Raw genomic sequence first — 24,057 nt, 5'->3', positions numbered from 1 at the left:
TTATTCAAGCTGTTTCCACCCCACAATAAAACAATCAAATATGACACGTACTGTCAGTTTCAATGGAAAGGATAAAATCTAAGTGACTTTCGGGGCCATCAGGTCCTAAATACTCGTAATCCCTTCGCAAGAACATTTTGATGAGAGGAATGTGGTTCTGGTGTGAATTCTTTCCACAATGCCCCATTTATAATGGGCCTTGGACATAAAGGAATAATTCTGTTAATGGCAGTTATATATTGCACAACTTTCCTGTATTCATCTACAGTTTATAAACAAAAAATATTTGTTAACCTTTTAAAATTATAAACGTTAGGAATAAACTATAAACTATATTTTAAAATAGCGAATATAAAAAATAGATACACCACATTCTCTCACATCTTTCTACAAAGACCACTGGCTTGAACCATGTATGCAAATGAAGGTAAACAATTTCTTTGGGCTGCTAATGAGCCTTTATAACTGCATTGAAACAGAGCTTATTCTTCCATCAGACGTGTCTGACATTTTTAATGAAACAGACGTGTATACATTAGGGCATCAGCAGAAACTGCTGGTCTTACAGCCAAATAGCATATCCCACAGAAAAAGAGTTGTGCAGACAATCAATCATCGGTTATTATAGCTTAGACCAAACATTATGGAAGTAATTTTCAAAAGGTTTTATGCGCGCAATGAGCTTTTGAAAATTGCTATGATATACACTACTTATACGTGCATTAAATAAAGATTTAGAAGGCAACTAGTAGAAACATGCTCCTAGAGGTCAAAATGATTTTGTCTGGCTAAGTTCTGGACTTAGTTGGACAAACATGAGGGCTTACATTTGTTCTTCTGCTCTTCACATAAGTTCTATCCAGGTGTCAGATAATACTCCGACAGCAATGCTGTACACCACTGGGAATGCTGCAATTGTACCACATTCCCAGCAGCATGGGGGTTCTGGGTAGAGTACAAAGATCCAATAGAAGGGGGAAGGGTGGGTGGGCTTTCAGAATCCTGCCGAGGCTCCTCAGGCCAAAAGACCTACAATTTTTTTAGTAATCATTTGGAGAGGAGAGGGGCTTTGGGTAAATTAACGTTTTTTAGTGGGGTCAGGGAACTGGGCCAGTAGGGCCATAAGAATTTTTTTGTTTTATTATGGCTAAAGTTATTCAGGTATATGTACCCAGATCATGTTAAACCTAATTAGCTATATTTAAAACATAACTGGTTAGGTTTGAAAGTTACCTGGGTACGTAGACTCAGATAACGTTAGGTGAGTATATTCAGCAGGAGGACTTGTCCCGCTGAATATCCACGACAGGTTATCCGGCTAACTTGCCGCTTTTCTGAGTATTGACCTCTAAGTGTTTAAATAATGCACATTCGCAATGCAATCCTTCCTCATGATGGGAGGAAGGACTGTCACAGCTGCTTATGCAAACAAATTTGTCAAACCTGCGTGACCCTTTTCATCTCAGAATGGAAGAGATGCACTGGTGGATTGTAACATTTCCAATTGCTAGAATGTTTCACAGTATCTTACAGACAAGTAGCTTTATAGGTCATCAGAGCTCTGCCATGTGGTCCTTTGTTTTAAGTCCCATGCTTACCTATTCTACATCTATAATACTGATTTGCATATTTTTGTAATCTAAAATACAGCAGCACATTTGCCACTGGCCACAGCTGAAGACACAGACAATACATTACATTACCTGAGAGACATAATCATGCCCACCTCGCATAATCTTAAGCAAAATGTTTGAGGTTCATATGCAAAAGCCATTTAGATGGATAACTCAAAAGTTATCCATCTAAACAGCAAATGTGGCATATGCAGCCACTTATCCGGTTAAATTATAGAAGCAGTTATCCGGCTATAGTTTAAAGAGGCGTTCCGGGGAGGGGTTGAGTTATTCGGCTAACCTAGCCAAATGTCTGGTATATGCAGCTAGGTTAACAGGTTAACATTAGGCTTAAGAGCAGGCCTAAAATTATCCGACCTTGTGTGGCCGTAAAACTGGCTACTTACCCGGATATTTTCAAAAGATATCTGGATAAGTAACACTTTTGTTTAAAAAAAAATAATAGAGCTAAAAAATCCTATGGCCTGATTTGCTGTGTCCCCTCAACTTATATTAAAGCTGCCCAACTGAGCCTTTCATCCCTCTCACCCCACATCGTAAATAAACCCCCCAAATATCCTCAGATCGCTGCCCTCTCCTCCCCCCTCCCCCCCCCCCCCCCCCCCCCCCCCGCCAAACCCCTTTTCTCTCACTAATATCTACAATTCAGTTCAGGCCTTCCTATCCCCCCCCCCCCTGAAATGTACATTAGTACACTCTGCACCCCAATTCCCCCACTTTTGAAATTTAAAAATGATTACCGGGAGTGGGATCAGCACTTACCTGCTGCTGGCAAGGTCCTTGCTGGAAGCGTAAACTGAGTGTAGCTGGATAACTTTAAGCAAAGTATATTCAGCAGGACACTGAATGGCCTACTGAATATTTGCTTCTTGATGTTTTGTAACATAGTGCTTCATGACTATCCTGAGTATGTACATCATTTAAAGGATATATGACAATCTTTATACCACTCTGTTGGTTACAGAAATACTATAGAATATAAGTATTACGTATGTGCACTGCATGTCTTTGGAGGAGAAGTCAGCAAGGGCTACTGTGCAGAGTATCGACACATGGCGGGCCGGATTTTAAGACGTATGCGCGGGCGTACATTTGCGCAGCCGCGTGCATGTTATAAAATCCGAGGTCGGCGCAGGCAAGGGGGGTGCGGACACCAGTGCAGCTTGCACATGCCGAGCCCTAGGGGAGCCCCGATGGCTTTCCCCATTCCCTCCGAGGCCACTTTGAAATTGGAGCGGCCTCGGAGAGAACTTTCCTTCCGCCCCCCCCCCCCCCCCCCCAACCTAACCTGCCCCCAGCCCTACCTAAACTCCCCCCAACCTTTATTTTATAAGTTGCGCCTGCCTCTGGGCAGGCATAGGTTGCACGTGCCGGCCACATGGCCGCTGTGCCGAGAGGCCCCGCCCCACCCCTTTTTTCAAGCCCCGGGACTTATATATGGATTTACGTGCATAGGCTTTTAAAATCTGCCCCAGTGTATGCAAAGTTTGGACAGAATTAACCACTCTACATTGAAGCAGCACACTCAGGTCAGCAGCTTTTTGTAGATACTGTTATTCACGTTACTGGAACAGGTGTCCATCTTACTGGCCCTAATCATAGGCTGATGACCGCCGCCACTACTGCTACAGCTGCTGCCTGCTTTGGAAGCCTTCCTGCAGTACAGGAGATTGCGCAGATGCCTATGGGACTGAGGGGAAGCATAGTAATACACCAAGGGGTCAACACAGCAGTTCACACTACTGATACAGACGCAGAGGATGTAGACAAAATAGGTCATCTCGCTGGACCTGGTAGACACATGCAGATAATGAACCAGCAAAATGATGTTGGTTGGCCCAAAACAAACAATGAAAACACAGAAGACAACTAGGGCCAAATGCAGGGCTCGTCTTTTCTTCTGTGTGTTCTCAATGCTGGTAGCACTGAGGCACCGGATGATGCCTGCGTAGCAGACTATGGTGACGGCAAAAGGGAAGAAAAAGAAGAATGAGCAGAAAGTGATAAAGTAGTAGAAGTAAAACCCTTTCAAGTCATCTTTCTCCATCACATCGTGGCAAGTTGTGATCTCCAGCACTGGTATTTTAGTAGTTTGCTCCATGGCTAGGAGAGGTACGGTGCCAGCAGCAGCTACGAGCCACACAGTGAGGCAAATCAGCAAGGCTCTTCCTCGAGTACGCCACGACAGGGAGTGCATGGGGTAGACCACAGCGAGGAAGCGGTCAACGCTGATGCTCATTATCAGCAACACAGAGGTGTACATGTTGGCATAGAAAGCAGCAGTGACCAAACGGCACATCCCAGGCCCGAAACTCCAGTCATTTCCTGAGAAATGGTACACGACTTTGAAAGGCAGCACGCTGGCAAACAAGACATCCGCCACGGCCAGATTCAGCATGTAAACCACAGCCGGCTTCTTCACCTTCATTCTGAACAGGAACATAAGAATCGCCATGACATTCAGCGGCAAGCTCACGCAGAAGACAACTGTATAAACGGATGGAATGAATGCGGTCAACCAGGCACTGGTGAGATAGGCTTTGGTCTCCTCTAAGATGGTTCTTGTTACGTTCATTTTTCTCAGAGTCCTGGGAGGTAGGGAATCAAGTCCTGATCCAGCTTCAGAATCATTTTCACCATCCATAGGTATTGGTTCATAGGTTACATACTGGTCATATATAGAAAAGCTTCTTACTATGGTCCCATTCCTCAAATGAGTATCTGAAAAAAAAAAACAAAAAAAAAAAACACAGAGAACAAAAGCATAAGAAAGAGTAGACAGCCTCAGCCTTTTTGCCACCTTTTCAGCAAGTTTAAAATATGTACAGTGAAATTTACTTTTGATGACGAAAGAATTCTGTGCAGGTCAGGAAATGCAGCATTATAGGAGAGAAGTTTCTGCACTAATTATCTGACATGGGAAAAACATGCTAGCTATAGATTGCATGAACTAAAGGACAGAGTCAGGCGTGCATAATAACCGCCAGCTACCTTTGTTATGCTGCAATTCTGAAATGTGTTCTTCTTGAATTTATACTCAGAACAAGAATCTGATGTGACCCACTCCAATGAAGGTTCTGTTTTCAAGAAAACAGCAAGTGCAGCCTGTGCCGTATTTCTTCCCCCTACCACAAGCTGCTTTTCATTAGAACAGGGTTTTGTGGTCCTGGAATGGCGTAGAGCTTCAGAAAGTCATTCACTCTACCAAGAAGGCTCACTGCAAGAACGCCTCATCCTGCAATTAGAAGTCCATCAGAACAGGGGTAGGGAGCCTCTGGCCCTTGATGGCCGTACATCACTTAAGTTTTCAGGATATTTATTTGTAAACATTTATATACTGCATCTTCAGGAAATATTTCTTCATGGAGAGGGTGGTGGATGCCTGGAATTCCCTTCCGGAGGAAGTGGTGAAGGCAAAAACAGTAAACGAATTAAAAAAGGCATGGGATAAACACTGTGGATCCCTAAAGGCTAGCATTGGAAATTAAGAAAAGGGTGCATAGGAAAGGGGGCAGCTACTACTCCTAACAGAAGGCATGGGGAGGACTACCCTTAACCAATTAGCTTACATGATTTTGACACAACTGCAGCATCGCTCTCCGCTTCGGAGGGAAGGCAGGGAAAGGAAATTGGATTTAGAAGACAGCGAATGCTGGGCCCTGTCTTTCATGGTCCAGGATACGGATACACAGACGTTAGAGAAAAATTGCAGGACTGCTTCTATGGCTAAATCCAAAAGCAAAGCACGTTCAAGCAGCGGCATTGTATGAATTATCAAGAAGGCTGCTCACCCTGTAAAAATGTTGCTGGCAGTAATTTTGTTATGGGTTTGACATTTGCTTGGTTTTGATTGTAAATATTACTCCTTTTTATAAGGCTTAGGGGGTAACCAACACAGGCTGGCAGTTATTACCCTTAACAGAAACATGGGGTTGACCTGCACGGGGCGGCAGTTACTACCATAACAAACTTGCTGGGCAGACTGGATGGACTATTTTGTCTTTTTCTGCCATTACTACTTTTACTAGTAAAAAAAAAAATACAATAAAAGTGGTTCACAACATCACATGCATAATAAATAACTGGGGTAGGAAGAAGAAAAAAATTTGTTTGTTTTTTTGTTTCGTTTTTGGGAGTTTAGTTTCCCACAAATTTTGTCTGTTTATTTAGTTTATTTTGTTAAAAAAAAGCCAAAACATCAAAAAAAAAAAAAGAAACGGGGCTCCCATGATCTCCAATGCCCCCCCCCACCCACCCATCCCACCCGAAAAATGCCAGGGTCGGGATTCTACCCAGCCTTCACTTACCCAGTCCAGGGGTGTTCTGATATCAAGGCCAGGCCCAGGACAAAGCCTGGGCATTGCATAGGGCCTAGGCTGAGGTCACGGCGACCTACAGTGGTCTAGGCCTACACAAGGCTGAGGCTTCAGCTTGGGCCTATGCATAGGGACCAAGCGTCGAGGCCTGGTCCTGATGCCTAGCCTAAGACTGAAGCTTCGGCCTTGCATAGGTCTAGGTTGCTGGGATTTCGGCCTTGGCCCTAAGCAAGGCCCAGGCTTCGAGGCCTGGACCCCCACCTAGGCCAGGGCCCAAGCCCAGGCCTGACACTGGGGCCCAGTCTGGAAACCGGATCTCAATGCCAGGGTCTCATCCGGACCCAGACCCTTATGCTGGGGCCCGACCCAGAAGACAGGTCCCAATGCCCGGGCCTCAACCTAGGCTGGGAACTGGGCCCAGACCCACGCCTCAGGCCAGAGGCTGGGTCCCGATGTTGGGGCCTTGGCCCAGGGTCAGGCTCAGGCTTTAGAAGTCTTCCGTCTTCTTTGACAAAATGATGCCGTCTGTTTGGGAGGTGCCGTTTTGATGTACAGCAGCCTAATTGTGCTGCCGTACATCAAAATAGCACCCTCAATTGGGGAGGATGCGGCAGAGTAAATTAACTCCAGCACCTCCCAAACAGACAGCATCATTTCGTCAAAGAAAAAAGAAGACAGAAAACCTTCGAGGTCTGAGCCTGACCTTGGGCCGAGCCCGGGTCTTGGGCCTGGGACCAGGTTGAGGCTCTGGTGTCAGGCCCCGGGCCTAGGCAGAATCCCAGGAATCGGGACCCAGCCTCTAGGCCAGGCCCCGGTGTCAGGAGCCTGTCTACAGACCAAGTTGCAGTGTCGAGCCATGGTCCAGGCCAAGACCCCAGCGTCGAGACCCGATCTCTGGATTAGGCCGTGGCCCAGGCAAGGCCCTGGGCCTAGGCCCTATGCATCAATTTTTTTGTTTTAAAAACAAAACATGAAAGCAAACAAAATTGTGTCAGAATTTCAATCATTTTGCTTTGAGAATGAAATGAAATAGGAAATGAGATGAAATGTCTTATTTCGTTTCTCCTGCATGCCCATCCCTAATAAATAAATACATAAACATACAAACCACAATAAAAAATAATACTAGCTGATGGCTGTCACCCTCCAAACCCAGAAACAAAGAACCACTCAAAAATATCCCAAGTTAATAATGCCATTAACCCCTTAGCTCATTTACTAGAAAGGAAAATGGTGAAAGCCTTAACCTACTTTATAAATTGTAAATAATTAATTAAGGATATCTTTCATCACCATTCATGAGATAGATGTGCATGCAAATCTCTCTCATGCATATTCATGATGGATCTCTTGAAAAGCTGTCTGAATGTGCGGTTCACGAGGACCGGATGTTTTCCACCCCTGCATTAAAAGCATTGGGAATTCCCTGGTACTCTACTTGGGCTTAATCCTTCTTCCAGGCTGTGCCTTCTGGTCTGAAATTGAATCTAGTGTCCAGCAAAGTGACTGATACACATTCTATTGTTGCATCAAAGAATGGTTTAGAAGAGCGATTGTTATGGTGCACCGACCTCGTCAGACGCTTGATGAGGTTGGCTGCTAAAACTCTGATTCTGAGCTTCGCATAACGCTATAGAAATTCTGATCACCTGTGCTTCTCAGCCCTTCCCCACACCTCTGTCTCCATTTCTCACCACTGCCTCCTTACACTCTGTGCTCAGCACGGGCAGTCCTGCACAGCTCGCTCTCACCTCCAAGCCTTTCTGCTTGCCACATGGCAGACATTTCCTATTTCGTTTTAAACAAATGCCCATCCTTAGCGTTCAGTTCTGTGCTCTTACTAGGCTGAGGAGGCGAGAGGGCTTGCAGTGTGAGGATACATTTTTCTGGAAAGGGAGAGCACAGACTATTAATAGCTGCTAATTCATGAACTCCTCTTCACCTCTTCTAGTCACACTAATTAGAGATACAGTGTTTCCCAACCAGCGTTGGGAAACACTGAAGAAATCATTACTGCCTAATGCTTAGGGTCAGACCAGCACCTGGGATCTGGTCTCAGCCACAAGAGACAACAGCGGCGGCTCTTAAACATGCAGAAGTTCCTTTCTGAGCAATGTGCATCTGAGTATGGGAATTAATGAGGCAGGATTCCCACTTTGTGCATCACCTCTTCCTTTTTCCCCTCCTGAGGCTCCTCCTTTAGGTCATTCCAGTGACTGTGTCATTCCCTGGATGAGTGAGATGGGGACAGCCTGCACTGAGCACCAAATGTGACTCACTCAGTTCTGGGAGCATCATCAGTGGAAGAACTATAGCAGACAAATGCAGCAGTTGCTCATACGGCGTAGATTACTCCTTTCTCTTGCAAAGAGAGGGAGTTAGAATCCAGGAGTGGCAAGGTCTATTCATGCGTGCTGAGGAGCTAAGGGTAGAGAAGAAACACAAGTACGTAGGTATTGAAGAGTGGAGGGAGTGGAAGCATCTGCAGGGTGCTGAGGCAGGTGGGTGATGTGCCTGTGTTAAATGGTAGCTGAAAGAGAAGTAGAAATTAGCAGAAGGAGAGACGAGGGAGCTGATGACGAGACTTCTCTATGCAGAATGCAGAGAGCCTTACTGGGTCTCTACTAAAGGTGCACACTAATTAACTAAGCAGGCAGAGAAAAAGAGTTAAGTTTAGTTGGGTTATAGCTCTCCCATGTGGTAGAGTTTAATGGTGGAGTCCTGGCCTATAAAAACCCAAAGGCACCATTTGGTAGGTGTGGATTTCCAGAGGAAGCATGTTATCATGGCTTTTGTTTTGCTTTTTAGGAAAGAACCTTTGGGTTTCTTGGAAAGAAACTTGGACTAGAAGAAAAGGTGCCTGTCTCCACTTTTAACGATTCCCGCTTTTGAATTTTTTTGGTTTTGGCAAAGAAGCTTTCCACCTTTCTTTTCCTCATTTTTGGGTTACCTTTTACAATTGGTTGTCTTTTTATTTTTCATCTGAGTTCCCTTTTGGATGCTGGAACTCTGAGAATGTCATCTTGAAGGAGCTTCTCATCTGAAGAGACTCGATAACCCTTTAGAGATTACTGTAGGCATGAAATCTCATTCATTCATTCCAGGGAGGAAATGTAGACTTTAGACGAACAGTGACACCATTCAGATGTAGACTACTCTGCTGCTGCCTGCATAGTGAAGAGAGGAAATTGAACTGGCAAGTAAGAAGTACATTGTTTTCACCTGGAGAAAGGTATGCACGATGGGAGTTTATGGAGTATCATATTAACTAAGTTACATCTGCCTGTATCCTTAAATTTGGGAGGGAGATTCTGAACTATCCTTACAATTAGCAAGGATGAGGAATGAAAAGAGAGAGAAATTAAGAGTTACAAAATCACAGATTTACTGAAGAGCCAAACATGTAAATGGACTGGATTGCATGACGATTTGTAAATAATCATTTTCACTATTCCACCATCAATTGTGAATAAAAGTTAAGATGGAAAGTACACACAGTTTCCAGCATGATTATTTCTGCTGTTTGGAAAGCCTGTCTTAACAGTGCTCAGGGCTTTGGATGATAACCTCCCCCCAAGACAGGGAATCTTGCAACTCCGAGAGAGGGGTTGAGACTTGTATAGGAAGTCTGAATATCTCGAGTCCTTGGAAGGACTCGTGGCCCAAGGACTCCTGAGTGAGGACCTCAGCCCAGGAGTTTCAACAATAATAGGGCCAAATTGTGGCTGAAGCCCAAGGATGTATTACTGAAAAAATACTGAAGCTGTGGGTCACCCACAAATCCAACTTGTAATTCATCCTTCAGCATCAGAGAAGCCATGGATATGGAACAAAACCAGCTGCAGTTAACTGTGTCCACTTAAAGCCAGTGGTGTGAGGGAGCTGCCGGAGTCTTCTAGCATAGCACAGTCAATGTCAGTTCATTTCAAGAAGCCATTAGAGCACTGCTGCATTGTAACAGGTCCATGTTTGCCTCTGCCCTTCTCTTTTTAATTTGGAAGAGAGAATGGTGGGGCTTTCAGCACTTCCTCACCTCTTTTTTTTTTTCCCTTTGGCCATATGATTCCTGTCCTTACTGCCTGCTCCGTGGAGGCTGGTATGCCTCATGACATGACTTGAGCTTCAAAGGGTTGGGAAACCTGCAGCACCTCCCCTATTATGTCTCTTCTTTCTGCTTTAACACCCTCAGAGGCTTCTCAGGAGCCTTGGGGCATTTAAGGCTGTCTGGCTTTTATTAGAATAGCCTTGATTATGAACTATACTGCTTGTTGCTGCTGAAAAACCTGGCAGCCTTGAAAGGAGGGTGGAGAAATGGAGATGGAACAGGGATGGAAAGGGTAGGGGGGAGAGGGCTAGTGGAGAGCTAAGTGGGAAGATGGGAGAGCAAGGAAAATGGGACAGAGGGTTTGAAGATGGTCAGAAGAGAGGGAGGGTCGATGCCAAGCAGGGCACAGGGGAGAGAGGTGAGAAAGACAGAGGGGAAGAGGGAAAGAATGATTTAAGAAGCATGAGAGTGGGGAGGGGTAAGGAAGAGGGAACAACAAATTGGCCAGAAAGGGAGTGGGACAGAGAAGTACAAAGAGGGAAGGGAGACAGCCAGATGGGGCGAGAGAGAGAGAGAGAGAGATGGAAGGTTGCAAGGGGGTCTTGGGAAAGAGGGAAGACAACTAATTGGAAAGTAAAAGAAAGACATTGCATTGAGCGTGGTGAGTAAGGGAGATATGTTTGGTTGGGAATGAGATACCAGGCATAATAAGAATGGGATAGAGAAGCGAGAGTTTGAAACAGATGAGAAGCAAAAGAATGAGCAGTATGATGTCAACTTGGATTTCGGTGTTGGCGACTAACAATTCTATTTATCTATTCACTTTTGTATACCGGTATTTGTGGGGACATCATATCGGTTTACATCAATACAATAAAAAGGTAACCTGATCAGATTAACAAACATTCATAAAATATATAAATCATTAAAAATATACTACATCTATGTAAAAATTAACTCATAATAGCTAAGAGTATAGATAAGAGCAAAATAAAATGTAGTAAAATAAGTGAATAACTCAGGTAAAACATAAATAATGTAAAACAAGGTAAAATAAAATGAACTCAGTAAGAAATCAGAATACTTAATAAACATAAACCTAAACCTGAATGGAAGGAGAAGAGAACAGAGATGGGGAGAAGTGACCTGAAAGTTTATTTGGTTAGTATATTGCTTGTGGGACTGAGGTGTAGAATTATCTTAATCTGTGCTGGGATCTCTTCTGTAACAGCTGATAATTGAAAAATAAACAAGGTTGCAGAGGTTGAGAAACTTTCTACTATATTTAACTCTACCAAACAACTCATTTATTCATATTTACATAATCCCCTCCCCCCAACAAGGTCTTACTGTAGGAGTATTCAAAAAAATGTAAGTTAAACTTACATGTTTTGTATTTAAACGGCCAAAAAACCTAAGAAAGAAAAATCATGTAATCATGTTTGAAGTTCTTGTAATCGGCATGTGGTTTCCAGATCCACATTAAAGAGCTTCAGTTAGTTAACAGGAAGCACTTTCAGCACCTGTCTCTGCAAAGCTAGCAGTTCTCCACCAAAAACTCTGCCTCCCCCCTGTAAATGAAACACTGAGCTAGGCTAAACTAACAAATATTGTTCCCCGTTTCCTGTTCAGTAAGCAGCAACCTCAGCTAAGAGATATGAAAAAATATAAACTATCAGTTAGTTTCAGCCATTGCTTTCAACTTGCATGGAGGAAAGTTCATTAACATTAAAACATTTCAATTAATGTTCAGCTGTACTTAATATAAATTACTGCTTTCAAGGCGCAGCACAGTCTAGCTTAAATTATTTTCTCCAGCTGAGGTTTTCAGTTTTGGATGCAAAACTTTCACCAGACTGTGCTTGTGTGCTGAGCTGCAACGAACAAAGGTCAAGGAAAAAATATATAAGGCACAGAAGTAGCCTTTTGCAAAACTGCCTACCTGATATGGGGATAAACTTTCCTGTGTTATCCCCTGATCACATGTAAGTTTACCTGCAATGGGCGGAGGTGTTCCTGGGAGTGGAATTGGGGTAGGGTTCGGACTTAACAAATATTACAGGGTTTTGCCGGTCATTAAGTAAACTTTTCAGCAGTGAGCGGGGATATGGATTCCTCCCATTTCCCATAAGCCCCCCAGTGCAGTATAAAATCCCCTGGAGCAGGCTCAGTGATTCAGCGGGAAGGCAACTAGAGAGTGGATTGGGGGGTTGGAGGAGGAGGAGGAGCTTGGCTGTTGGATCTTTTCCTCATCCCTAGGGTCTTGATCAACAGTTGGGAGAGGGGAGAGATTTTTGGGGAAGATTGATTCCGTCTGGAGGGAGGGGTATCTCCCCGGGATCCTGAAAGGCTGGGAATAAAGAGATCTGTGCAAGTCAAGGAGCAAGGGCGAGAAAAATGTGGGGCTCTTGATGTGAGAGCTCAAGAGACCTGGATTACAGTTGAGAGTTTTTCTTTAAATAATTGGACATTGTTTAATATTTTTTTTTAGCTCAGGGATTTTTTTTCTTCAACTTTTGACTGTGCATGCTGGACCTACACTCCAGTTACCCCTCCCTTCTAGGGGAGGGGTTCTTCAGCATGGATGGCGGAGCAAGAGAAAAAAGAGACAATGGACAAGGAAACTATGATCTTCACCACTCTAATATTTTTCATGCTATTTCTAATTTTTTTTCCATTCAGGCCTGGGTACTCATTTTCAAGTTGATGTAAATTGTTATTATGAACACCAGTCAGGACTCTGTCTGGTTACTTTTCTACTACCCCTCTGCTGTATGGATGGACATTGGGTGGATTGCTACTTAACTCTTTTACTAATTTTCATTTCTTTGACCCCTGTTTTGGACCCTCACGTACCTGGTGGGCATCAACCAAATGTGTATGAAAGAGCTACTGACCGTGCCAGGGGCCCAGGAAGATAACATCCCCCCCTCCCCCAACTGGACTCGAACCCATAGCAGCCCTGGATGAGGTAAACAGCACAAACGGGGGACTTGCCCCCATCGCACATCCTTCCCCCCCCCTACTTACGTATCTGACTCCTGTGCACACACTCACATTTACACAACAGCTTTGCGTTCTTTCCCTCCTTTCTTATAGGTCCCCAGTCACTAGAAGGCAAAACTTTTATATCTTATGACAGGGTTTCCAAACCTTGGCCCTGTGACCCACCCACCAGGCAGTTGGGTTTTCAAAATATCCACGATGAATAGCAATGAGATAAATTTGTATGTACTGAGCCTTATCTCATGCGATTGGATATCTGGAAACCGAACCTAGCCGTGGGATCACCAGGACATGTTTGTGAAGCCCTGCCTTCCAAGTTACATTCCGAGGGCACTTATGAGTCGGACTTCCATTTGCTAATGAGACAGCTTATGAGCTCAATTTGTGCCTCATTTAGTATTTATATGTTCCATTATCCACTATTTGTGTTCCATTAGATTCACGGAAGTCGATTTGAGGTAAATGGGTTTGCACTTATTCCAATGAGACCCCCCAAGTATTAATTTCAAACATGCTATATTCCTGTAAATGCAGTATGGGAACCTTTCCTGAAGCTTGTTAATGAATAAATCTACCAAGAAATATTCTAAATTGGATGCATATAATGAAAGGGGAGACTGAGAGAAATGACAAATAGTCCTTCTGAAAGTCTGGTTGTATATTTAACTTGTTTCTTTGTTGTTTTATTAATGGTGATAGTCAAGCATTAGAACATATCCCTAAAATATTCAGTCATCTTACTTAAGCTATATTATATATGGTTGTAAAACACGTGAGAATAAATTAAAGTAAAAACAAATATTATATATTGAAATAAAATAGTAACAGCAGTTAAGATGGTATGGTCTTATGGCCTGGATTGGCCACTGTTGGAAACAGGATGCTGGGCTTGATGGACCCTTGGTCTGACCCAGAATGGCATGTTCTTATGTTCTTATGAATAGAATAAATACTTTAGTGTAGTTATCCAACTATATTGTATAAAACCATGTTCTGGGTGTGATCTTGACCAATTATAAAATAAAAATAAAGATAATTCATCGGCTACAACCAAAAATAGCAACACTGCAGAGGGGTTAGAAGGAAAAAGGTTTGTATTTTTTGTGTATGATATTAAGATCTGCCACAGAACAGCCACACTTGAGGGAGCAGACAGAATGAGAAGTGATCTAAGAAAGCTCAAGGCGAGGCTGTTTGCTCGATAGTTTAAGTTTCAGTTTTGCACACTGGAGAGCTATGTATCTGGGATGACAAAATTCAAGGTAGTGGTATATGATAGGGAATGAGAGAACAATGTCAACAGAGCACTAAAGAGACCTCAGGGTGATACTATTCAATGATTTTAAGATAATGAAACAGTACAAGACAGTGGCCAGAGCCGGAGGGATGCTAAGAAGCATAGGGAGAGGCATAACTACTAGAAAAAATGATTATGCTATTGTACAGGTCATTAGTGAGACATCACCTTTAATATCGCATACAATTCTGGAAGCTGAACCTCCACAGGGATACAGAGAGTCTGAAAGCCAGTCCAAAGAAAGGCTACCAAAATGGTACAGGGTCTGCACCAAAAGCCATATGAAATGAGACTTAAGTATCTTAATATGTATACCCTAAAGGAGAGATGAAACAGGGAAGATGTAACAGACTTCCATATACCTAAAATCATTAATAAATGCACAAGTAGTAAACCTTTTCCAATGGAAAGAAAATTCTAGAATAAGTGGTCATGATATGAGGCTCTGATGGGGAAGACTCAAGAACAACGTCAGAAAATATGTCCCCATGGAACATGTGTTAGACGCACGGAGCACCCTCCTGGAGCAGGTACTGGAGACTAAAACAGTAGCTGGCTTTAAGAGAGCATGAGATAAACAAAAAAGAATCTTTAGTTGCAAAAAAGTGAAGAAACAGCAGAAGCACAATTACTACTTACTATGCCATTTCTATTGTACTACTAGATGTATGAAGTTCTGTACAAATACACATACGAGAGAGTCCCTTCATCAGAGAGCTTGCAATCTATTCAAAACAGACAAACAGGACAAATAAGAGACTTAAGCAGTTTAATTTATTATGGAAAATAATTAAAACCAACAAGGGTATGGATCAGGAGAACTAGGGGTTAATATTTAAAAGCAGCCTTAAAAAGATGGGGTTTTAAGCTGCCTTTGAATAAGGCCAGAGAGAGTGCAAGACACATTGACCCAGGAAGTCTATTTCAGTCATATGGAGTCTGGAATTGGCAATGGAGAAAGGCGTACAGTAGATAACAGTGACTTGCCCAATGACTGAAATTCATGAGCATACCTGGGAACTCTCCAGATTCAAGGAAATTGTATCAATTATCAGGTTCCTAGGAAAACACTAGAAAGCCTTGGGCCTTTCTGTTTACAGCTCCAGCCTCACCCCTTCCGTAAGCCTGCAGGAAAGGAGAGAGTGGGTGAGTCCGCAGCAGACACTGCAGGCAGCATATGAGGAGAACTGGAGATGGGCTGCACCATGCAACCTCCGTCTGCAGCTGTGATTCCAGGACGTGGAACTCACTCAGCAGAGGGTAGAGTAAGGATGCACAAGTCAGGGAGCTGTGACCTATAAGGGGTGGGAGCAAAGAGAGTGCTGAAATCAGAGAGAGAGGAAGGGGAAGAATGGTGCTGGTGGGTTGATGGGGAATAGAGAGAAAATGTGGATTAATGTGGGATGAGGGTGGTGGAAGAGAAAAAGCTGATATGCATTAATCCTCGACAACCCTGCTCCCTCCTTAATCAACAGCAATCTTAGGATGACCAAAACTAAAAAGTTTCCAGGTTTGTTCATGAGGGAGAGGTAATAAGGAGCTGCAGAATGAATGCACTTGTAAGAGAAGTTCGAACTGTAGATGGGAAGAGAACAGACAGGGAGCCTAAGGAGTGACTTGAGAAGAGGGGTTATATGGATGTAGCAACACTGGTGGAAGATAAGTCCCAAGGCTGAATTTTGAAGTAGTGGAGAGATATGATTCAGTGGGAGACTTGTGGAGAGTAGGTTGCAGTAGCCTAAAGCAGGAGGTGATGACTATATGGCTAAGAGTTTTTCGGTAGTGTGTACAGAAAGGAAGGACAGATTTTGGTGATGCTATATGAAAAGAAACATGTTTTAACAGTGTTTTAGATGTGTTTAGGAGGAGTTGAAGATGACCCCAAGATTATAGGCTGAGGTGACCAGGAGAATGACAGTATACAAAAATAGTGGGGGTGGGGGAGAAAGGTAGGTTTGGGGAGAAAGATAAGTTCTATTTTGAACATGATAAGTTTAAGGTGGCAGTGGAACATCCATGTGACAATGCCAGATGAGCAGATTTGTGATTGGATTCCTGGTGAAATTTCTGGTGTAGAAAGATAGATCTGGGAGTCATCAGCACAAAGACAGTACTGAAAGCCAAGGCAGGAAATCAGAGCACCAAGGGAACAAGTATAGAAAATGAAGAGAAGAGGTTTCAAGACTGGGGGACACTGATTGATAGCAGTTGCATAGCCATGGGTGGGCCAGGCAGTGGACCACCCACTTTGGGCCCAGGCCCACCCAACCAGAAGAGGCCTATTGGAGCAATGCCATGGTGGGATCCCATTCCTGCGATGGCAAAGAGGAGGGGCCTCAGAAGAAGAAAGGCTGCCATGAGATCCCATCCCCGCAATGGCAAAGAGGAGGGCCAAAACTACTAGGCCGTCGCAGGTTCCCATCCCTGCAACGGTGAAGAGGAGGGCCGGAGCTGCAAGGTTGTTGTGGAATCCCATCCCCATGATGGTGAACAGGATGGCCAGAGATACAAGGCCGTCGCGGGATCCCATCCCCACGGCGGCAGAAGTAGGACTTTGGCTGAGCCTAATGAAAAGGCCCTGCATGTGTGAGGATGAGAATGGGAGCTTGAATGTGTGTATGTGAGGGTGGGAATGGGAGTCTGAAGGTGTTTTTGTGTGGGCGAGTATGGGAGTTTGAATGTGCATATGTGTGGGTTAGAATGGGAGCTTGAATGTGCGTATGTATGCATGAAAATGGGAGCTTGAATGTGCGTATGTGTGGGTGAGAATGAGAGCTCGAATGTGTGTAAGTGGGTGAGAATGGGAGCCTGGATGTGGGACTGTGTGTGTATAAGAATGGGAGCCTGGGTGTGGGTCTGTGTGTGCATAGGAGCTGTGTGTGCATGGGGGGGGTGTGTGAGAGAGTGAGAACTTGTGTGTGTATATGATAGAGCATGTAGGGTGAGAGCTTGTGTGAGTGTGTGTGTAGAGAATGTGAGTTTGTGTGAGGGGGAGAGCATATGAGAGTTTGTGTATGTGAGGGAGTCTGTGAGAGAAAGCGTGTGTGTGTGTGTGTGTGTGTATGAGGGAGAAAGGGAAGAAGACAGTAAGAGAAGAGAGAAAAGGAATTAGGAAATGAGCGACAAGGGGAAAAATAGGAAAGAGAGACCAGGATCAACTAATAAGAAAAATACAAAGATCAGGCAACAAAGGTAATTATTTTGAGATTTTAGCAATTTGAATATGTTATCTTTGGGAACATGCATTTCTTATATTTTTGTATTTTGCTCTTTCTTCAGTATTCTACTGTTCAGAGTCTTGTTTCTCAGGCTATTTCGCTTTTGTCTGCATGTTTCTAATTTGTAGACTCATTTCTATATTAGGTAAGGGTCGGTCTCTGTTTTGCTTGTGTGTGTGATTGAAGTGCAGTATTTCTGCTCACATGTAGTTTTCTCTGTAGTAATCCAGCTTGTTCTGTTATTCCATTAGGTGATGTATTAATGTTCTAGGGCCTGGTGTAGTATTTGCATTGCTGCTTTTTTTTTTTTTTTATAAGGTTGCTGTTATTTGAGTCCTGAGAGTCAGTGCTGTGACTGTATGGTATGGCAAGGTTCTAGATGTCTTTCTTTGCAGGAGTTTGTGTTACTTCACAAAATAGCAATGGAGGGATATTTTTTTGCTGAAGTTACACCAGAATTTGAATTTTTTTTTTCATGTTGGTTGTAATGTGAATTGTCCTAGCTGTGCTCTGCACTTTTTCTGATGATTAATAATATTTTATTATTAATAATATTTTATTATTGTAGTTATAATGATTTCTGGCTTTCTGCAAAGAGGATTCATGAAAGAATATATTACTTTTTGTTTTATTACATGATTGATTGGATTTGATTGTTCTTTGCTTTTTACATGATATACTTGTGCATTTATAAACTGCAATAAATACAAAATAAATGAATACCGATTAATAAGGAATTTTAATGCTGGTAAGTGCTTGAAATATCGGAGGTGAAATGTTTTAAAGTTTCATACATGATGCATAACGGCTGTTGCAAACTACTTAGAAAGCCATTGTAGGGTTCAGTATATGGCATTATTTATCAATAAGAATACAACTAGTAGGTCTGAGACCTGCATGCCTACAGCCCACCCATGTTAACCTTGTGCCCACCCAAAAAATCAATTCTGGCTATGCCACTGATTGATAATGGGATAGCAGTAGAGGAGGCTCCTCAGAGCATACACTAAAGGTGTGATGGGAATGGTAAGAAAAGAACCAAGACAACAGCGTTCTGAAATCTATGTAAAGACAGTGCATCAAGGACCACCTCCTTTTTACATGCATAAATTTACTCATGAATCCTTACTTACGCCTGTATGTTTGAGATTTTTAAAATGGATTATGTGCAAAAACATACTATTTACACACACATATGCTAATTTTTATTTGCGTAAGGTTCTGAAAATGTACCTTTGCGTGCATTTTATATAGATATGTACGCACATATAAATTCAAAGCTCTGAATTATTCTGATAAAAAGAAACACAGAAACATAAAAACATGACAGCAGAAAAAAAACGTATGGCCCATTTAATCGGCCCATACACCAATTAATTTAGCTTTATAACTCCCATCACTCCCTTAGAGATGCCCTTTATTATCCTATGTTTTTGTCTCCTCCACCTCCACTGGGAGGCTGTTCCATGCATCCACCACCCTCTCTGTAAAGAAATATTTAAGATTACTCCTGTTTAAACCATTTCATTCTGATCCCATGATCCCTTGTTCTAGCGCCTCCTTTCCGTTGAAAGAGGCTCACCTCCTGTACATGGAAACCCTTGAGATGTCTCTGTCAGATCTTCCCTATCTCACCTTTCATCTAGGGTATACATGTTTAGATCTTTAAGTCTATCCCCATATGCTTTAGAATGAAGACCACTGACCATTTTAGCAGCCACCCTCTGGACCAAATCCAGATGTTTCTATCCTTTTGAAGGGGCTTTCTTCAGAATTGTACACAGTATTCTAAATGAGGTCTCACTAGGGACCTATACAGGGGCAATATCGCCTCCCCTTTTCTGCAGACCATTTCTCTCCCTATGCAGTAAAGCATCTTTCTGGTTTTGGCCGTCATTTTATCCACCTATTTGGCCACCGTAAGATCTTCAGATACAATCACCCCCAGATCCTGCCCCTTGAGTTCTCTCATCCTAAATGCATTACTCTTTTTTAGCATTAAATCTTAGCTGGCAGACCTTAGACCATTCCTCGAGCTTCACTAGATCTCTCCTCATGTTTTCCACACCTTCCTGGCTGTCCACCCTGTTACAAATTTTGGAATCATCAGCAAAAAAGACAAACCCTTCCTGACAATCCTTTTGCTATGCTACTCACAAAAGTTTGAAAGAAAACAGTCTAAGGACCAATCTCTAAGGCACACCTGTTGGACTCTATACCCCTCCTGGACATAAAGTGCCACACCCCACCAACTTGATCCACACTGTGATTTAATTTGTACCCTGATATAGCACTGTCCCATTGGTTATCCTCCTTCCACCAGGTCTCTGAAATGTCAGTTATGCCTATCATCATTTATTCATCCTTTACTGCTATACACTCTAACTCTCATCTTACTTCTTAGACTTCTGGCATTGGCATACAGACATTCCAAAGTGCATTTTTTGTTTGTATTAACAACCTGCTTTTCAGTTGATAGGGATAATTTGGAATTCTTTAGCTCAGGTGATTATTTATAGGCCCATGGACTACATTTGCTTTTATTGGAACCTCTCTGTTGGGATGCCCTAACTCTCCTGTTTCATTAGTATCCTTCAAAGATACATTCCTCTGAACCATGCACTGCTGAGTGACTGTCGGCTTTCCCCATTGTTCTAGTTTAAAAGCTGCTCTATCTCCTTTTTAAAAGTTAGCACCAGCAGCCTGGTTCCACTCTGGTTAAGGTATAGTCTGTTCTTTCGGGAAAGTCTCCCCCTTCCCCCAAAAAGTTCCTAGTTCCTTACAAAACTGAATCCCTCTTCCCTGCACCATCGTCTCATCTACGCATTGAGTCTCCGGAGCTCTGCCTGACTCTGGGGACCTGCACGTGGAACAGGGAGCATTTCAGAGAATGTCACCCTGGAGGTTCTGGATTTCAGCTTTCTACCTAAAATCCTAAATTTGGCTTCCAGAACCTCTCCCCCACATTTTCCTATGTCGTTGGGGCCCACATGATCCATGACAGCTGGCTCCTTCCAAGCACTGTCTATAATCCTATCTAGGTGACGCCTTTGCACCAGGCAGGCTTCACATCCACCATCCACCCTGCTATCTACATTTCTAATAATCGAATCACCAACTATGATGGCCGGCCTAACCCTGCCCTCCTGGGCAGTAGCCCTGAGAGATTTGTCCTCAGTGCAAGAGGACAATGCATCACCTGGAGAGCAGGTCCTTGCTACAAGATCACTTCCTGCTATTCTAGGGCGATGTTCTCCAACCAGGAGACCTTTCTGATCCAAGGCAGCACTGGGACTGCCAGACTGGATTTGGGACTTGGCTACTATGACCCTGAAGGTCTCATCAATGTACATCTCGGTCTGCTTTAGTTCCTCTAGGTCTGCCAAGCTAGCCTCTAGAGATCAGACTCGTTCTTAATTTATTCTGTTTGCAGAAAACACAAAAATGCTGTAATTCGGTTGCCAACCCTCCTCTTTCTGGTACCAAGCAGTACTTTTCTCCAATTGATGAATAGTAATTTATCCTGAAAATTAATCACCTGAAGTACATAATATGGTATTACTAATTAAGCTGCCCCTGAACTTTACTTAAGTATTTTTATTCCACAAATAACTACATGAATAAAAGCTGAGAATATAAAGAGGGTCACACACCTTGTACTGCATGCACACTGCAGTTAATAATATTTCCTAAGCATTTCTAACATTGTTGAAGTCATAAGAATATTGAAATCTATTTGTTTAATTGCAACTATGAAACAAAATAACAAATAATGCTATCTTGTTTGTAAAGAAAATGTTATAAATAAGTGTGAAGGATGATTTCAATAACATTTCAAATAATGTTATCTTCTGATGAGTCAAGCAGCTTAAATGTAAACAACAAAAATGTTCATTTTGCCTTTGTGGGGACAGGCTAGTTGCCTGGTCCACCTTAAATCCCATAGAGGGAGAGTGATCTCTGCGGAGTGGGACCCTGCTGGGACAGGATAAGTCCCCCTGTTTCCAGGAGAAAGAGCTCTTGAATCCTCTCTGTATAAACTGATGGTGTGAGTACACTGCTGGAAAGTAAGCAGGCCACATGATTGTATACTAAATGCTGTTAGAGTAAAGTGGAATTCTGTTGTGAAAGAGGCTGGAGTCAGAGTAAAGTCTGTCTCCAGCCTGAAAGTTACTAGACTATCCCACACCCTGAAAATGTTCTTTTATTTTTAAATTATTATCAATCAATGTATATGTATTTATTTAATAAAATGTATACACCGCTTTCATGATTTAAACAAATCGCTCAAAGCGGCATACAATCATAGATACATATACAGCATATTAAAATCCTAAAGCAAAATGAAACCAATATTACAGGCAAATTGCAAACTGTGCTCTTTTCATACCTCAGATCGTATCATTGATCATCAAACATGTCTTTCATTTCTTGCAGAATTTTATTAGTGTTGTACACGGCAATCTGCAAGTTCGTCCTGCGGACCGCTGCTCTTACCTCTGCCGGGGCCAGCACCAGCCTCCTCAAGTGAACGCGGCAGACGCATCACGGCCCGCACACAGCAGTCGGCAGGACGCCGCAGCACCTGGTCCCGCCTTCCTAGGGGTGTGTGCGTGCCAACTGCCCTTCTCTTAAAGAGCTGGTAGCAAGAATTCTGCAAGGCCGTCTCCCGATGACGTCAGAGGCAGGCCAGTACTTATGGCTCCTCCTGCACTCACAGACACCTTGGCAATGGGTCAACTCCTCTGGGAGTACTGTATTGCCTGCGCTTATGTCTTCGTCTCCTGGTTCCTGCCTTTGCTGTGGTTTCCTGAGTCCGTGTCTTCTATCTGTGGTTCCTTTCATCTGGTTGTTCCTGAAATTTCTTGTTTGTGGCTAGTTTCCTCTTGTCTATCTTCGGCGTCTCTTTGTGTCCTTGTGTTCCTCTTCTTCCTCCTCTTCATCATCCTTTGTGGGTTGATCTTCTGGCTTGACCCTGGACTGCACCCTGATGCTGCATGAACTCTGCCTGCCATGACCACTGCCTGGACATCGACCTTGTCTCTTCTCCTCCTGCCACTGACTGGACACTGATCTTGATTCTTGCCACCTGCCTTCGACCACTGCCTATACATCGACATTGCTGTGCTCCGCTTCTTGCTCTGATCTCAACTTGACCCTGGTCTGTCCTTCTGCTGCTCCCTCAGCATGCTGGCCTGCAACGCTTCCTGCCTGCCTGGATTTCCATTACCACAGAGGCCTCCACCTAAGACCAGCTGGCCCCACCACCTAAGGACTCAATCTAAGGAGAACAAGGGCTGGTATTGGTGAAGCTCTAGTTGAGCCTCTGCTTCCGCCAGCTCCACTTGCCAACAATGGGGACCCGTGGTGCTCCTCCCCGCAGGTAGTGCCATCTCCCCCTTGGCCCAAGGGTCCACATTCGCAACAATTAGATCTTGTTCCTCCCTGATCATCAGGAGCAAATCATTCCATAATTTTGGAACTATTACTGAGAATGCCCTATTCTGACATGGTGAAATGCCTTGTTTGGTAGTAACTGTAATTGAAACTGGTGTTGTGAATTCTGTAACCTGCTTGATTTCTTCCAAGACAGCTGATTATCTAACTGTGGCAGACTCCATCTCTTCAAAGTTTAAAAGGCTAGTGCATGCACTTTAAATTTACAATGAGATCTTATTGGGAGCTAATGTAGTTTTTTCAAAAGAGGTGGTACTGGATCTTGCCTAGTGCATTCCCAACACTACTCTTGCGACCAAATTTCAATGGCTTGCAAATGGCTTATGGAAGTCCCGGGAAGAAAATAGATCACATTATAGTAGTCAAGCATGGCCAATACCAAAGCAAAGACCACCAATTTTAAAACCTGAGAGACCTCAACTGACAGACCATTCTCAACCATAAGACTGTCATAAGCACTATCTTAGAGATCTGATTTTTGAAACTCTGTTCACCATATAATGTTACCCCAAAATTTTTTGTCTCATTCTTTGCTTGTACCACTTTACCTCCAATCTGCAAACTGCAATTTTCCAGACCTCTTGGGCCAAGGGGGAGATGGAGCTACCCTCAGGGAGGAACACCACAGGTCTTTCTAGAATTGAATTTCAAATTCAACCACTTACCAACCTCCCCAAAACAATCCGTAAGAACATTTTAGACAGCTGCAGGATCCTGCCCTAAGCTCACTAAAATTTGTATATCTTCTGCATATAAAAATGGAACAAATGCAAAAGATCGGATCTGACTCCCCAATGGAGCCAAATAAATATTAAAAAGCACTGGGGACAGGGAAGATCCCTGCAGGGCTCCAAATTCTACTTTCTGTACTGATGAGCATGCACTCTGAAAATTCATCATTTGCATTCTTTCCTCTAAGTATGAGACTAGCCACTGTGAAACCATACCCTTCAACCCTACTTCAGAGCAATGAAACAGTAGCCTTGGATGTTCTATCCAAATCCAAGGCACTAGATAAGCCCAAAGATACTATCAAAGATAGAAACCCTCTATCAAGATTCTGTAATACTGTTTCCACCATGTC

The 24,057-nt window shown here is 43.3% G+C and overlaps 1 protein-coding gene and 1 long non-coding RNA gene across 3 annotated transcripts in view; one reads left to right on the top strand and one right to left on the bottom strand.

Moving 5' to 3' along the window:
• Window positions 1–3,006: 3,006 nt before the first annotated feature.
• The window catches only part of F2R (coagulation factor II thrombin receptor), a 35,142-nt gene continuing 14,091 nt past the window's right edge, over window positions 3,007–24,057 (bottom strand). Inside the window, exons 2-3 of one of the 2 annotated variants that reach the window (XM_029575287.1) lie at window positions 8,901–9,117; window positions 3,007–4,355 (exon numbers count right to left, since the gene is read on the bottom strand). In XM_029575287.1, coding sequence (XP_029431147.1) covers window positions 3,160–4,278 — 1,119 coding nt within the window. In that variant the 5' untranslated portion in view covers window positions 4,279–4,355; window positions 8,901–9,117 and the 3' untranslated portion in view covers window positions 3,007–3,159. The remainder of the gene's footprint in view (window positions 4,356–8,900; window positions 9,118–24,057) is intronic. The other variant, XM_029575280.1, reaches the window with a different exon arrangement.
• Window positions 12,736–23,126, top strand: LOC115075116. The gene is made up of 2 exons (XR_003852430.1): window positions 12,736–12,966; window positions 21,954–23,126. It is a non-coding gene; the product is annotated as an uncharacterized LOC115075116 (long non-coding RNA).

Source organism: Rhinatrema bivittatum, chromosome 1 (assembly GCF_901001135.1).
Source record: "Rhinatrema bivittatum chromosome 1, aRhiBiv1.1, whole genome shotgun sequence".
In the NCBI taxonomy this organism is placed as follows: Eukaryota; Metazoa; Chordata; class Amphibia; order Gymnophiona; family Rhinatrematidae; genus Rhinatrema; species Rhinatrema bivittatum.
Note: the sequence above shows the minus strand (reverse complement) of the source record. Positions and strands in the feature narration are given on the sequence as shown.